The sequence below is a fragment of the Eschrichtius robustus genome, chromosome 2 (genome assembly GCF_028021215.1).
Source record: "Eschrichtius robustus isolate mEscRob2 chromosome 2, mEscRob2.pri, whole genome shotgun sequence".
In the NCBI taxonomy this organism is placed as follows: Eukaryota; Metazoa; Chordata; class Mammalia; order Artiodactyla; family Eschrichtiidae; genus Eschrichtius; species Eschrichtius robustus.
The window spans coordinates 91,707,640-91,723,590 of record NC_090825.1 but is presented as its reverse complement, the minus strand read 5'-3'; the positions used below and the strand labels follow the sequence as shown (position 1 = coordinate 91,723,590).

Below are 15,951 nucleotides of genomic sequence, written 5' to 3'. Positions count from 1 at the left end.
CCCAGAAAGAAGGAAAATACAAATAAATATGTTTGAAAAATAAGTAAGGCCAGAGGAAAAGAAAGAATATATCCATAATTACCAAGAATTAAAAATCAAGGTAATATCAACGTGGTGGCGGCTGCGGGGAAGGAGGCCAAAGGATGACAGAGCTTCCGCTGTCTAATTTCCTGTAACTACATTTCTTTAGATAGAAAATTTAAAAAGCAAGTTAATAGAAATGTAGACACTAGGACAAATTAAAACAACAAGGACACTGAAAATAGGCCTAAATATAGAAATAAGGAAACAATTATTGATTCCGGGGAAACTAAAAAGCTGCAGTTAACACTGCATGTACATTATATATATACTATATGGCCCAACTAAACAGTGCTTAACAAGTCATAATAATAAAAGCAGTGAAGCCTTATCTAACCAAAATTATCCCTGAGGAAGATGGGGACATCTTTTATTACTATCAAGCCTGCATGTGTGGCAGGGAGGAAGGAGGAAAGAAAGCCAAATCCTTATCTTCTGGTGGGAATCAAGGGCTAATGTGTAGGGACTTCCCTGGTGGTCCAGTGGTTAAAACTCCGTGCTCCCAATGCAGGGGGCCCAGGTTCTATCCCTTGTCAGGGAACTAGATCCTCCAGATATGCCGCAACTAAGACCTGGCCCAGTCAAATAAATAAATAAATAAATAAAAGAGCTAACGTGTAAAACATAAAAATTAAAAGGTAACTAAACAAGGATATTATTTAGAAACAGAGGTAAATGACAAAATAATCTGTCATAAATGAAGGGACAGCGGTTGCTTTTAAGGAAGGGCAATATAAGGGGCAGGAGTGCAGATCTTCAAAACTCTTCCAGAGCTATTTGAGTCTTTAAACTATGTCATGTGTAACTCTTACTAAAGCAAATACATAAGAGTATGACGGAAAAGAAGAGGACCCAGAATTCATAAGAGCTGCACTCACCACCCTTGGCAGCTTGGGAAGTCTGGGTCAGTGAACCTGAGGAACTATTTACATCCTATGCAACTAACCGGAAGCAAGCCTCTTCCATGGAAGACACCTGAGGAATCAACTGAAGACAGTCTGTCCCATTTAGAGAAAAAGAACCAACCACTCTATCTATCAAAAGATGCAAACTTTTCATCGTCATTTGCCTTGGAGGCCAAGGCTGGAGTTGATACAGGTGCCATTAGGGACGAGTTCAACGTCCTACTCCCTTTCCTCACACAGTAGTAGCCGAGGTGAGTTCTCTGGCAAACACAAGGTGTGGCAGGGCTGATCCCAGACTACTGCACCTGCCAGAGTTATTAAAATGACTTCCTCAGAGAGCCCGTTTCACATCTGCTTTTTCCAAACTTATTAATAAGTATTTTTTTCCAGAAATAATGACTCCAGCACACCACTGTGAATAATTGATGACTTGGTAACATTTACAATGTTGACGCATCAAACACAGACAACAGAGCATGAAGATAGGATCTTGGCAAACAGCAATGCTTGAGCTAGTTCACAGTATTTCCATCTTTTATTATTATCAAACACATTGTAAAGACACAATTGCTTTGGCTGTTTCCAAGACAATATACAAAATAAGTTAGACATGTTGAATCCTGTCTTCCTGTTTATTAATCTGAGGCAGAGCCACAGATGTCCAACATTCAAGCATCTGTTCCTATTCCTTGTATATAGGTCCTGAGATGGAGTTTATTTCAGGGGTAGGGAGCAAAGCAAAAACACAGATGGAAGAAAACGGCAGTTCAGGAAAGCCAACGTACCTTCAGCATGTAGTAGAAGGGGAACCATGACAGGAAGAGGTCAGAGAAGAATTCGGCAATGCTGAACACACCATACACTACCCAGTAGGTCAGCCACTGGGTATCATCTTCTTTGTTTGGACTCTCTATCGCTTTAATTCTGAAAGGCAACACAAAAGCAAGGGTATCATGTAGTAAGATCTCAATGAGACATTTTCAAACATTATACTTTCACAGCTGCCCTCCAACACCAACTGAGAAACTCAGGCAAATGCATGCATCATGTCACTAGATGCAAAAGTACAACATGAAAACAGGCAGCAATGTAGAGATGTCAGGACAAGCCATTATAACTACCTGTTACCAGTTCTCTGGTTACCAGAGAAACCAGCACCAGTTGTCCCCTGGATCTCCACTCTGCTTGAGTCTCCACCAAGGCTCCAGGAAACACCACCAATGACTCGGAACTAGAGTAATCCCCACTCTCAAGTGGGGTCCTGCCACTAGGGATATATCAATAATTCACTCATGTAACTCAGTTCTTATGCACTTCTAATAACTGAAGTACATCATGGTGAGTAGGCATTCCATAAAAGACCTTCTGGAATATAGTTTAGGCACTGTCCAAAGTTCACAACACACTTCATTACAAAGAGGTGAAAACAAACATCATGGTGTCCATTTGGTTTCGACTGACATTACGTGATCCTCAGGCTGTGACCTTTCCTCCTCTTATCGGTTAATAATATGACTTTCTCAGTATCAACTAATGCTTAAACAAAATTCATTCTGTAAATGAATAGAACTAAATTTAAAATAACCTTCTTTTACTTCTGCATCACAGGAATTTCTTCCAGTCCTGGGAATCCCTTCATTCTAAACCTCAATTCCATAATTTTTTATCCTATCCTGATACATGCCTGGATACTTATCGTACCTGAGCTGGACTACAACAGTAAACTAGAAGAAACCTGAATCTTGTTTGGCCTATGCGATGGGTTAACTATTAAAAATACATTGGCTACTTGGTAACACGGGTTCACCAAAGAGACAGGCTGATGAATCATGCTGAGTCATCCCCTAAGAACGCCTCTGAATTAACTGGAAGTAGCCGTGGGTGTAGGTGTGTGTGCCTGCATGAGTGTTTTAAGAAGATGACGAGGGGGTAAAAATTATAGCTGAATGAGATGACTGCTAATGAGGAAAAGGAGAGGAGGGAGTGATGAAATGAATGCTGCTTTGAGCATCAAGAATAAACACAGAATCATAAAATGAATTGAAGGCAGCTAATTATAAAATAATGGCTTCTCACATGTGGACTGTGTGTGTTTTAGCTTTCCTCAGGTAGAAGCTAGCTGATGTAACAGAAGGCCAAAGGAAAAGCGTAGGCAAGCATGTGAACCAAAGAACTAACAAATGTATACCCTTCACACGTAAGATTTTTTTCCCCCTCTGTGCTTTATTTAGTATAGAATATGGTTTACCTATTTATATTTAAGTGGATTTTTAAAGTTATCACTACGATAAAAACTGTTTCTTACACACCTATCCTGGGCAGAGGGGATACATAGTTATATTTCACTTAAGGTCTTAGTTTTGGGAACCAAAGCAGTCCATGACTAACCAGGAAACACACATCCACACACAAATATAAACTGAAACAAACATTTATGAAACCACTGATATTTTCAATTCCATTCTATGTCATTATGATTTTTTTTTGAAGTATAGTTGAGTTACAATGTTGTCTTAGTTTCTGGTGTATAGCAAAGTGATTCAGTTATATATAGGTGTATGTATACATACTTTTTAATATTCGTTTCCATTATAATTTATTACAAGACACTGAATGTAGTTCCCTGTGCTATACAGTAGGACCTTGTTGTTTATCTATTTTATATATGATAGTTTGTATCTGCTAATCCCAAATTCCTAATTTATCCCTCCCCACCCCCACTCCCCCTTGGCAACCACAAGTCTGTTCTCTGTGTGTCTGTTTCTGTTTCGTAGATAAGTTAATTTGTGTCATATTTTAGATTCCACATATAAGTGATATCATATGGTATTTGTCTTTCTCTGTCTGACTTAGTATGATAATCTCTAGGTCCATCCATGTTGCTGCAAATGGCATTATTTCGTTCTTTTTTATGGCTGAGTAATATTCCATTGTGTGTGTGTGTGTACACACACACACACACACACCACATCTTCTTCATCCATTCATCTGCTGATGGACATTTAGGTTGCTTCCATGTTTTGGCTATTGTGAATAGTGCTGCTATGAACATTGGGATATGCGTATCTTTTCCAATTATAGTTTTATCTGGATATATGCCCAAGAGTGGGATGGCTGGATCATATGGCAACTCTATTTTTAGTTTTTTGAGGAATCTCCACACTGTTTTCCATAGTGGCTGCACCAATTTACACTCCCACCAACAGTGTAGGAGGGTTCCCTTTTCTCCACACCCTCTCCAGCATTTGTTATTTGTGGACTTTTTTTTTTTTTTTTTTTTTTTTAATTTATGGCTGTGTTGGGTCTTCATTTCTGTGCGAGGGCTTTTCTCTAGTTGCGGCAAGTGGGGGCCACTCTTCATCGCGGTGCTCAGGCCTCTCACTATCGTGGCCTGTCTTGTTGCGGAGCACAGGCTCCAGACGCACAGGCTCAGTAATTGTGGCTCACGGGCCTAGTTGCTCCGCGGCATGTGGGATCTTCCCAGACCAGGGCTCGAACCCGTGTCCCCTGCATTGGCAGGCAGATTCTCAACCACTGCGCCACCAGGGAAGCCCAGTGTGGGCTTTTTAATGATGGCCATCCTGACTGGTATGAGATGGTACCTCATTGTAATTTTGATTTGTGTTTCTCTAATAATTAGTGATGTTGAGTATCTTTTCATGTGCCTAGTGGCCATCTGTATGTCTTCTTTGGAGAAATGTCTATGTAAGGTTCTGCCCATTTTTAATTGGGTTGTTTGTTTTTTTGTTATTGAGTTGTATGAGCTGTTTGTATACTTGGGAAATTAATCCCTTGTCGGTCATATTATTTGCAAATATTTTCTCCCATTCTGTAGTCTATTTTTTCATTTTGTTGATGGCTTCCTCTGCTGTGCAAAAGCTTATAAGTTAGGTCCCATTTGTCCCATTTGTTTATTTTTGCTTTTATTTCTATTGCCTTGGAAGACTGTTATGTCATTATTTTTAAGATGTTAGTCAAGATCCACAGGTTCAAAAACAGAAAAACTACTCTAACAGTTCAAGTTCAGTCCTTCAAGGAATAAGCTCCCTAACTTATTAGGGAGCAGTCATTCTTATATTCAATATTACATTGCTTTTTTCTTCATTTTAATATATTAACCCATGCATTTAACAACTCATTTTTATAAACCTACTATACACCATATACTCTAGGTGCTGGGGTTATGGTCAGAGGCAGATTTACTGGGAAGCTAATGGAATAAAAGAATCATGGCCTCTCACATAAGGCCTCTTCTAAGGAGCCCTAATTAATATAATTATGTTTCTTAAAAATTTGCAGAATAGGACAGTATAACCACAACCAGTTAAAAGAAAAAAAAAAAAAAAGTTTCCATGCTGATACACTTGGAACACTCTATAGTAACACTGAAAAGTAGGAAGAACTCAAAATTGAACACATATATTGAACACAACTTTGTAGAAAAGCAAGGCCCAGGAAAAAAGACAGGAAAAGATCACAGAGTCTCATTAAGGTAAAGAGATTTTTTAAATAGAACTTCTATTATTGAAGCATTTAATTAGTTTTAATTTAAAATAGCACAATGTTCATTTTTTAAAATGTGTCTACATGTCATAACATCATAAGCTAGTCAGAACAAGAAAGAACGTAAAAGATAATCTAACCCACTCAGTGTACAGTTGAGGAACCTAAGACTCAAAGAGGTAAGAGAAGAAAAGAGCTTAATACTGGGATTTTCTGAATGCTATTTACGTATATACTTTCTTGTCCAAATGAGTGGATGCAAAATTGTGATTTATAAGCAAAATATATATTTGGTCATTCGAAAGACCAAAATATAGTTTTCCTATATATCTGGTCTTCATCCATGTTCCTGCACAGCTCCCCAAACCCTTGCAATTTCTGAAGTGTTGAGAGGGATAAAGGTGTCTTTTGTTATGTTAATGAGGTGACTTTTATAAAGCACATAAGGAGGGGAGCTGGATGTCCCTGGAGCCAACTATGTGATTAGAGGGCTGGAACTTTCAGTCGCATCGCTGACCTCTCGGGAGGGGAGGGGGCTAGAGGTTAAATCGATCACCAATGGCCAATGATTTAGTCAGTCATGACTATGTAATGAAGCTTCCATAAAACCCCAAAGGACAGCTTTTTGTCCCTTTTCAGAGAGCTTCCATGTTGGGGAACCACAATGCTTCCTTGTGCCACTGTGCTGGACCCCAAACTCCATGAGGACAAAAGTTCCTTTGTTTGGGACCTCGCCTATGTATCTCTTCATCTGGCTATTGATTTGTTTCCTTTTATAATAAATTGGTAATCTAGTGAGTAAATGGTTTTCCTGAGTTCTGTGAGCCATTCTAATTGAACCTGAAGAGGGGGACGTCGGGACCTCTGATTTATAGCCAGTTGGTCAGAAGCACAGGTTAACAACCCGGGCTTGTTACTGGTGTCTGAAATGGAAGGCAGTCTTGTTGGACTGAGCCCTTTACCTGTGGAATTTGATTCTATCTCTGGGTAGAAAGTGTCAGAACTGAGTTGAACTCTTGGACTCTCTGCTGGCATCTGAGAATTGCTTGTTGGTGTGGAGAAGCCTTCGAATTTGGCCCTCTGCACGTGGGTGATTCTTTGACAGTGTGGTCTACTGCCATGTACCTATGCTAAATGGTATTTCAACTCACGTATCAGAATGAGGATGTATCAACTTTTCAGGCAACACAGGGGATTCAAGAAATCCTAAGATGCAATCTCTATCCTTAGGTCATTTGTAGTTTTTGGTCTTTAGCCAAAGTGGCAAAGCTAAAGAATGGGAAGGGTAGGAACCTAAAAATTATTTATTGTAACCTTGAGAATAGCCCTATGGAATAGGTAACGTTATTCTCATTTTTGAGAGGAAGAAACTGAGGCTTAGGGAAGAAAAATAACATGGACAGGGCACCCAGCTGCAGTAGCAGAGACTGGGTTTACACCCAAGACTAACTCCAACAAAGCCTGTGTCTGTTTCTCTATCCCAAGCTGTTTTCCTAATTGGGAGAACCACTCACTACCCGACTGCACAGCACTTAGCAAAGTGTCTGGTGCTAAGTGGGCAGCTAATAAATTAAATATTTATTGCATAAATATAAATACAAAAGGAGTTCATAATTTTACTTTTGGAAGGGACCAGAGTCCTCTATTGGAGAAAATCAAGGCTTAGAAAGGTTAACTTGGGCACAGAGCAAACAGGAGAAAAGGTCATAGTCTCAACATCCAGATTCCTAAAGGACCATTCCACCCTCTATCCTGCTTCCTTGAGGTGGGGGGATCATTAGAAGTGAACAGGATGGGACCTCCCTGGTGGCTCAGTGGTTAAGAATCCTCCTGCCAATGCAGGGGACACGGGTTCGAGCCCTGCTCCGGGAAGATCCCACATGCCGCGGAGCAACGAAGCCCGTGCGCCACAACTACTGAGGCTGCACTCTAGCGCCCGCGAGCCACAACTACTGAAGCCCGCGCGCCTAGAGCCCGTGCTCTGCAACAAGAGAAGCCACCGCAATGAGAAGCCCATGCACCGCAAGGAAGAGTAGCCCCTGCTCGCTCCAACTAGAGGAAGCCCACGCACAGCAATGAAGACCCAATGCAGCCAAAAATAAATAAACAAATTAACTAATTAAAAAAAAAAAGTGAACAGGATGGTATTCTGAGTTGGTGCACCACCCCCCAGGCCGTGGACTGGGTACCAGTCCGTGGCCTGTTAGGAAGCGGACCGCACAGTAGGAGGGGAGCAGCAGGTGCGCGACTGAAGCTTCATCTGCCGCTCCCCATCACTCCCTGTCGCTCGCATTACCGCCTGAACCATCCCCCGCCCCGTCCGTGGAAAAACTGTCTTCCACGAAACCAGTCCCTGGTGCCAAAAAGGCTGGGCACCGCTGCTGGTCCACTGGTTCTCAAACTTAGATGATGGTCCACATCCACCTTGGGAACTTTTAAAAACTATACATGCCCAGGTCCTTCTTCAGATCTAGTGACTCAAACTCTCTACCACATACAGCACAGGTATGTGCTTTTAGGAACATGTGCAGGTGATCCTAACACACAGCCAAGTTTCAGAATCACCAGCTCCAAGTTCCAGTTTCAGTACCACTTCGTCATGTCATTTCTAGGACAGAAAATCAAAATGACTGATTTGGGTCCCATCAGCTATAGCCAGAGGGGAGGCTACCCCTTTCCAGCAATGAATGAGAAGCCAAGAGAGAAGAAAAGCTCAATCCTAGAGGAGCTCTGGAACTGTCCCAACAGCAGCTGACAGCAATTCCACCACTCTCTCCACAGTCCTGGGCCACTGTCTCTCTAGTGCCACCTCGTCTTCAAATGGCAGGTGTCAGCAGTGACCTTGGGCTCAGAACTACTCCCAGGGGTTCGGGAAGGATAAATTCACAAAAGACGGGCACCACGGTCTTACATTGCTCTCTGCCCACTGTTACTGCCACATTCTCACCAGTGGCCCAAAGCCTGGCCACCTAAGCCCAGAGCTGTGGTTCCTTATTCTCTCCTGAGCCACCTGCCATGTCCTAGACGCAGAGCTTCACCTCCCTCAAGCAGGTGGCAAAAGGAAGCAAGGCCTGGGTGAGCAGGAGATGGGCCTAGGGTGAGGAAGATGGTTGGCAATATTACGGGAGCAGCTAGCAGTTCTAAAAATTCACTGAGCGTGGGCTTCCCTGGTGGCGCAGCGGTTGGGGGTCTGCCTGCCAGTGCGGGGGACACGGGTTCGAGCCCTGGTCTGGGGGGATCCCACATGCCGCGGAGCAACTGGGCCCGTGAGCCACAATTACTGAGCCTGCGCGTCTGGAGCATGTGCTCCACAGCAAGAGAGGCCGCGATGAAGAGAGGCCCCCGCTTGCCACAACTAGAGAAAGCCCTCGCACAGAAACGAAGACCCAACACAGGAAAAATAAATAAATTAATTAATTTAAAAAAAAAAAAAAAAAAAAATTCACTGAGCGAATCAGAAATTGTAGAATGTTGAGCTGGAAGATATCTTAAAGAACTAGTTCAAATTCTACATTTTATAGACACAAAAAATGAAGTTCAAAGAGGAAAGAGTGATATTAAAATGAATCTCAACTCAAACTAAAAGATTATAGAAAAAAAAAAGATTATAGAAGCATGTGTTTACACATTTTTTTAAGGGCAGAACGGACTGTTTAAACAAATTTGGGTACACCCATACAATGAAATATTCTGAAGCCTTTGAAAAGGATATTAACAGGAAAAGATGTCCAAGATATAGTGCTGTGTCAAAAGAGATTACTAATTTTGTGTTTAAAAGAAAAAAGAAAGATATATATTTGTATGTGTTTACAGACCAAGAATGGTATTCAGAAATATATATTTCAAGTTGTATACAGTTAATCCTGAGTATTGGGATTGCAGAATTTTACTTTTTTAAGGTCTTTACAATGAGTATGTGCTATTTTTTTTAATTGAGGTACAGCCAGTGTACAATACTATATAAGTTACAAGTGTACAGTACAGACATTCACAATTTTTAAAGGTTATATGCCATTTATAGTTATTATAAAATATTGGCTATATTCCTTGTGTTGTACAATATATTCTTGTAGCTTATTTTATACCTAACAGTTTGTACCTCTTAATCCCCTACCCCTATATTGCCCCACCCCACCCCCGTCCCCACTGGTAGCCACTAGTTTATTCTCTGTGAGTCTACTAGCATGTACAATTTTATTTTTTATTGGAGAATAGTTGATTTACAATGTTGTGTTAGTTTCAGGTGTACAGCAAAGTGAATCAGTTATACATATATAGCATGTACTACTTTTAATAATGAAAGTGAGGAAAAATATTTCTGTTTGGAAGGAAAAAAAAACACAGGGCACCAGACTTTATACAACTACTTTCGCCTATGAGACTAGGTCTCTCTTTAGGGCTTTGTTAAAAACAAACACTAAAGTGAACATCAGACACATTCATTTAATTTCTCTCTTGAAGAAACAGCTCATGATTTTCTAACAAACAAACCTCTCTAACAATGATCAGACACAATCTATTGTGTTTTAGGGCATTAAAAGGGCTTCAATACACACAGAAAGACACAGAGGGAGAAAAGAAAGTCACACAGCCTATCTTATGCGATTGACTCATTCTGATTTCCTCCTTAAACAAAGCAAACTATCAAAAAATTATTAATTACACTGAACTATGAAAGAGCCAGGCTTTTCCCTTCATTTCTTCCCAATGCTCATCTGGCTTTACATCATTTCACCATTCTTGGCTCGCAGCTTCGTATCCTGGTTCTACCACTTACTAGGTATTGGTTGGCCGAAAAGTTCGTTTGGTTTTAAGTAGACACATTTTTCATTTTCACCAAGAACTTAATTGAACAACGTATTCATCAACCGAATGAACCTTTGGCCAACCCAACACATGACCGTGGGCCTCAGTGTGCTCATCTGTCAAGTAGAGATGATAAACCTCATTGTGTTGCTGTGAAGATCAACTTAGTTGATACATGTTAAGCACTTAAACAGGGTAAGCACTCAGAAATATTACCTTATTAGGTAGTAACTATAATATGGTGGTGATAGTTTATTATTATCATAGGGAGGCAAGAGATTAAAAAGAAAAGAGCAATAAGAACACTCCAGTCCTTCTGGCTAAGTAGAATGGGTAAAGGATTAATAGCATTGTTAATAAGGCTAAAGGGTGATTAGGGAATTACTCGTGAATTTTAATTGTACCTCACTCTCCAAATCCCAAATGCTACAGAGAGTAAAGGGTTAGCTGAAATCCAAAAATCCTATTTGCAGGTCAATGGCAACAAATTTGGACGCTGCTGAAAACATTTTTCAGGCCCACGCTACAGGGGAGGACTGGCCAAAAGTCTTGACGCTGGTATTGGATTGGTACTGATAGGGAGGTAACCACTGGCCAGCCCTTGTCCAGACCACCCAGCGCCAGTGACTGGTACTGGCTGCCTCTACCTTGTTGGCTCATCTATTTCTTTCTTTGCTGCTTTTTCTAAACGCAAGATCATGAACTAAAAATGGCCAAAGGATAGCATTAAACATGTGTGAAGAAACCAAAGTTTGAGCAGATACAGTCCTGGGCTACCAGCATCCTCTCCCTCCCAAATTAAGAGTCATCATTCAGAGAACCTAAATATGCTTTGACCCACAGGCACCACTAAACTGCAAATCCCCTGAGTACTTTATTAGAACGAAATCATGTAAACTAAGGACAGTCCAGGGGTTTAAATAATTTTGTGAGGCAAAAGGAAGGTATTTTAGAGATGAACTAGTTCAAAAATCATTAACGGAGGCAACAGTCTTGTGATACCTTGGAGCTATGGGCATGGGCAGGAAAGCCAGCACTCCAAGGTCACCAGAAAAAAAGACTGAACCTCTGCTGTCCCAGCCCTGGAATATCAACCTCCAGACTTCTTATTATGCTAGATAATTCAGTGGCTCAGGCCACTGTTAATGGAAGCAGCTTACTGAACCCTGATATAAAAGGTGAGTGGCCTCACCAAAAGCTTTCTAAACCAAACTTACGTTAGATATCTAGGTAACTGTCAGAAACAGCTCTGCTTCCCTTACTGAGGTTTTATTTTATCTATTGATTAAATATATCATTGTTTACAGTTAATGCTCACGTAGGAGGGCAGGAAAGAGATTAACTCTCCATACTATTTTTAGAATTATTTCAGACACAACACATCCATCAGGGAAACATTCACCTTTACACACATCCTCTTAATTCAGATTCATGTTATTAGTAAGCAAAATAGATAAAAATGCTTTTCTATATATGAATTGTACAACCTATTTATATTTCTGTCTCTAATTCTTGTCTTTTTAGGACAAAGTCCATGTTTATTATGTGTAACATGTAAATAGCTTTCAGAGGTATAAACAATTAACAAATATAAACAATAATATGTCAAATAATATGCTACCCAACTTTTACCTAATATTTACTATTATAAATATTCTATCGTTATATCATTAAGAAATTAAAACTAGCAAATAGGAAAAGCAGATATGTGGAGGAAAGCCATGTTTTCTAAGCCTTTGAGATATGTCATAGATATTTGTTACTGAGATTTTCTTCTTCCATCAATGACAACTTTAGTTATGTTTATCATTGGGATGGATGTTGCATTCTCTTACTTTGATGTAGTTACAAATTAAGCATTTTTAACACTATATTAACTTTTTCAGACTCAAAGGTTATTCCTGGTTAATGGGTATTTCAAAACCTTCATTCATGTCATTAAGTTGAAAAATGTCAATTTCCTACAATAGTATGAAGGATAAACTGTATATTATATTTAGTATTATATACATGTATGTCTACAATGAAGGAGAAGCATAAGATAGATGACAAATACAAAAAGCTCATTGAGAAGTTTTGCAATTATTTATTCCTATGTCCTATATTCCAAATGGTCTACTTTAAAGGTAGCTTCTAACAGGGAATAAGACTGTCTGGCTTAATCTTCTTTGTTAAAATTTTTCTTAAGATAAAAAGGAAATGAAAAAATAAGTAAGATTGTTTACCATTAGTACAAACCAAAGACCTAACTGGCTCTACTTTTCTCCACTCAATTCCTAGTGGTGGAGGGTGAAGTGAAATGGCCAGAGAGGCCCTGTCTAGGTAATCCACCGCAACTGTCAGTGACAGGCTCATTTGGATGCAAGCATAAGCCGAGCATTGACCATGCACTGACACTGTACTGAAGCTCTGGGGCCAAAACAGTGATGCTCAAGGACATAAAGTCAAAAACAGTCAAAAGATCATTCCATTCTTAAGTAAGCAGCACAGGTGTGCTTGGGGAGGGGTCCAATGAAGGAGTTATGGGAAACTGGAAATCTCAATGGAAACAAAACAAGTAAAAAATAGGTTTAATATTTAAAAATTGTTCGTTAAACCATGCCCAGGGCTTAGGAACATGTATACCACGGTACCAAAAGAAAAGAAAACCACTGGCCATATCACATATTTATAACTTGGAAGAAGAAAACTTTATGGTACTTTATTGCACCTTAGAATAACAAAGTCTTAAGCTGCTGATCTAAGTACAGGAAAAAGTAAGATAAGGAACAGAAAAAGAGTAAGTGAAAAAAATAAGTGAAAGAAAATACTACTTGGGAGGTTTTTCCTTAATCATTTAAAGTTCAATGACATGGAGTTAGACAACCATGACTATGATTGTCAGTTTTCCTCTTTGTATGTTAATCAAAAGTAGCCACACTTAATTAAGCACTTAACTAAAATCTTGATCCTGTGCTAGTGTTTAACTTATCCCTTCCTTTTACATATGAGAAAATTGAGTACTATAAAAGTTAATCTATTTCCCCAAGGGTTAATTCAACTAGTAATTATCAGGTCCATGTACATATGTTTCTGATCACTCACACCAAAGAAACTTAGGTACACGCTACCTGTACTGTACATGGTTCATATGTAACTTAGCCACTACAGTTCACACTAGCCAAATGACATAAAATTAAGTAATATTATATGTCTTCAGACCATGTCTTTACTACTGAAACCAGTTGTACTCATCAATAGGATTTTAATTTTAATGAGTTGATTATATTACCAGACAGGACATCAAAAAAGCAGTTCATGAAAAAAACCTATAACAATAAAAAGCTTTGAGATGTGCTGTTGGTAAAGAACAGAAAGGAATCTACTTTGGGTCCATTTGCTTTGTTTTATTTCTAACGTGGTAAGTTATGTTTAATAATAAATATTCCAGAGTTCAAGGTAGAGTCTTTGAAGCATGAATATGAAGAATACGGACCATAATGTTCATAATCCTTTCTGATACAGCAGACACACAGTGTGACCATCCACAGTGCCCACTATGTGTAGGACTGCTTTTGGCTGTGTTTATTAGAGAATGGGAAGCAGGAATTCCTAACAGCTCAAAATAATTTTCCTATTTCCTATTACCTCTGTTTAGCAGTCTGCCATTGCAAATATTATTTGACACATACAGTGTGTCAAATTAGAAGGAAAAAAAATCACACATTTTAAGACATGAACAGTATTTTATTTCCATGCCAGTAAGGAAAAGATTTTTCTTCTTCATGGAAAAAAGAAGGTCAGAAACTATGGGCACTCAGAAAAGTACACTTGTTTTTCACTGCAGAGTAGGTGTGCTTTCAAAGCAAGAGAGAGAACCAACAGAGCAAGAGATCAAACAAACAAAGGGAAAAAACTAAACATACAATAAAACCAATTTGCTTATTTACTGTTTATATCATGCCCAATCCTCCTCCCCACCACAAAAGAGATACAATCACTAGCAGCAAATATGCTTCTTAAATATGTAGAAACTATAAGATGACTATACAAGAACAATGAAAAAAATATACCATGCTCCTTTCATTTTTAATATAGTGTTCTCCTATAGTATAAAATGACTGACTTAATGAAATGCATAATATAAGGTAAATTCACAAGCAAATGCATTTTAAGATGAGTCTGTAAAACATCTCTAACGGAGATTAAATTACAAAAAAACCAAAAGCAGTCATTTAGTGGTCAAATATTTTGGTGTTTAATTATACCGATCTTATTTGTCAACTGTTCACCATTTTGTTTTTTAATGCAAAATGGAAGCTTCAGTCACAGTCGAATATAAAGCATGAGGAATGTTGGCAGTGGGCGGGCCAGGGGAGTCAGGCACCCCTACACCTACGCCTGGCTTTGCCTCAACAGACTTGTGACCTGAGTCATAAAACTTCATTTTGTCTCCTCGGTTTCCAAATGTTAAAGATGGCTATAGCCCCAGCAGCCTGATCTCTAAGACCTCTCCTAGCTAACATTTTATAACTCAAAACAGAATGCATTTAGACTATTCAACAGACAGTTAAAAAAGATGAACGCCTGAAGCAATAAAACAGCAGATGCAAACAACAAGGTCCTACTGCATAGCACAGGGAACTATATTCAATATCTTGTAATAAACCATAATGGAAAAGAATATGAAAAAGAATATACGTGTAAAACTGAATCACTTTGCTGTACACCACATTGCAATCACTAACACAACTTTGTAAATCAACTATACTTCAGTAAACAAACAAACAAAAAAACAGCAGACACAAATCCTACTGGGACAACCCTCTGTCAATAAAATTGATGGCTCTGTATATATAATATCTATGTCAGGTCTGGCATCAGAAAATTTAACTTGTGCTCAAGCACCCTCACAACCTGCACAAGAACAACCTAAACTGACCTTTCCCAGACAAAAGAGGGCCACATCAAGATGTAGACAGCAGTCCAGAGTTACCTCTGACGTGTAAGTGATCCCTTTACTAGATCACCTGGCCAAACTACCAGAAGCTGCAGGATATATATAGTAGCCATGTGAGAGGGACGCATGATAGCTCCACTCCCTGATTCTTCCACTCCCAGGAATCAGGGAGTGTTAGAATGAAATCAGGATAGGTTTCTGCAGCCCCTGCTTATATTTCAACTGCTACAAAAGTAATTTCATTAGCAATTTTTGAAATTGTTTTTAAACTTCTGCTATAATCATTTATTCAAAAAATTAATTACTTGGTAATATTATTGATAGGCACTAAATGTCTTAAAATGGCCCATAAATATTTATACTTGTTTTAAATACTATCTGAGGATATTAAATTGAAAAACAGAGTTCTCATTCAAAGTCCTAAAAAAGAGAGCTCTAGAACGGGAGGAGAGGGACACAGCTCAGAAGGACAAATAGACCCTATCTCCAGCGCCTCCATAAAGAGAACAAAAAAAGTTCATTAAAGTTCATAGGGAACACTCCAGAACAGTCTTAGGAATAAGATCACCCTCCATAACTGCTTTAGAGCCCAGAAACTAGATCATGAATAAATCGTTTAAATCTTATTTGCTCCTCAAAACTTTCTTTTCTCTATGACACAGGCAAAGGGAAAAAAACAAAAACATAACCAAAATGCTGGCTTTAATTATCAACATT

General features: G+C 39.2%; 1 protein-coding gene across 1 annotated transcript in view; it reads right to left on the bottom strand.

Annotated features, from left to right (window-relative positions):
* REEP5 (receptor accessory protein 5) overlaps nucleotides 1-15,951 on the bottom strand; it is a 42,784-nt gene that overhangs the window by 15,649 nt on the left and 11,184 nt on the right. Inside the window, exon 3 of the mRNA XM_068535722.1 lies at nucleotides 1,772-1,910. Coding sequence (XP_068391823.1) covers nucleotides 1,772-1,910 — 139 coding nt within the window. The remainder of the gene's footprint in view (nucleotides 1-1,771; nucleotides 1,911-15,951) is intronic.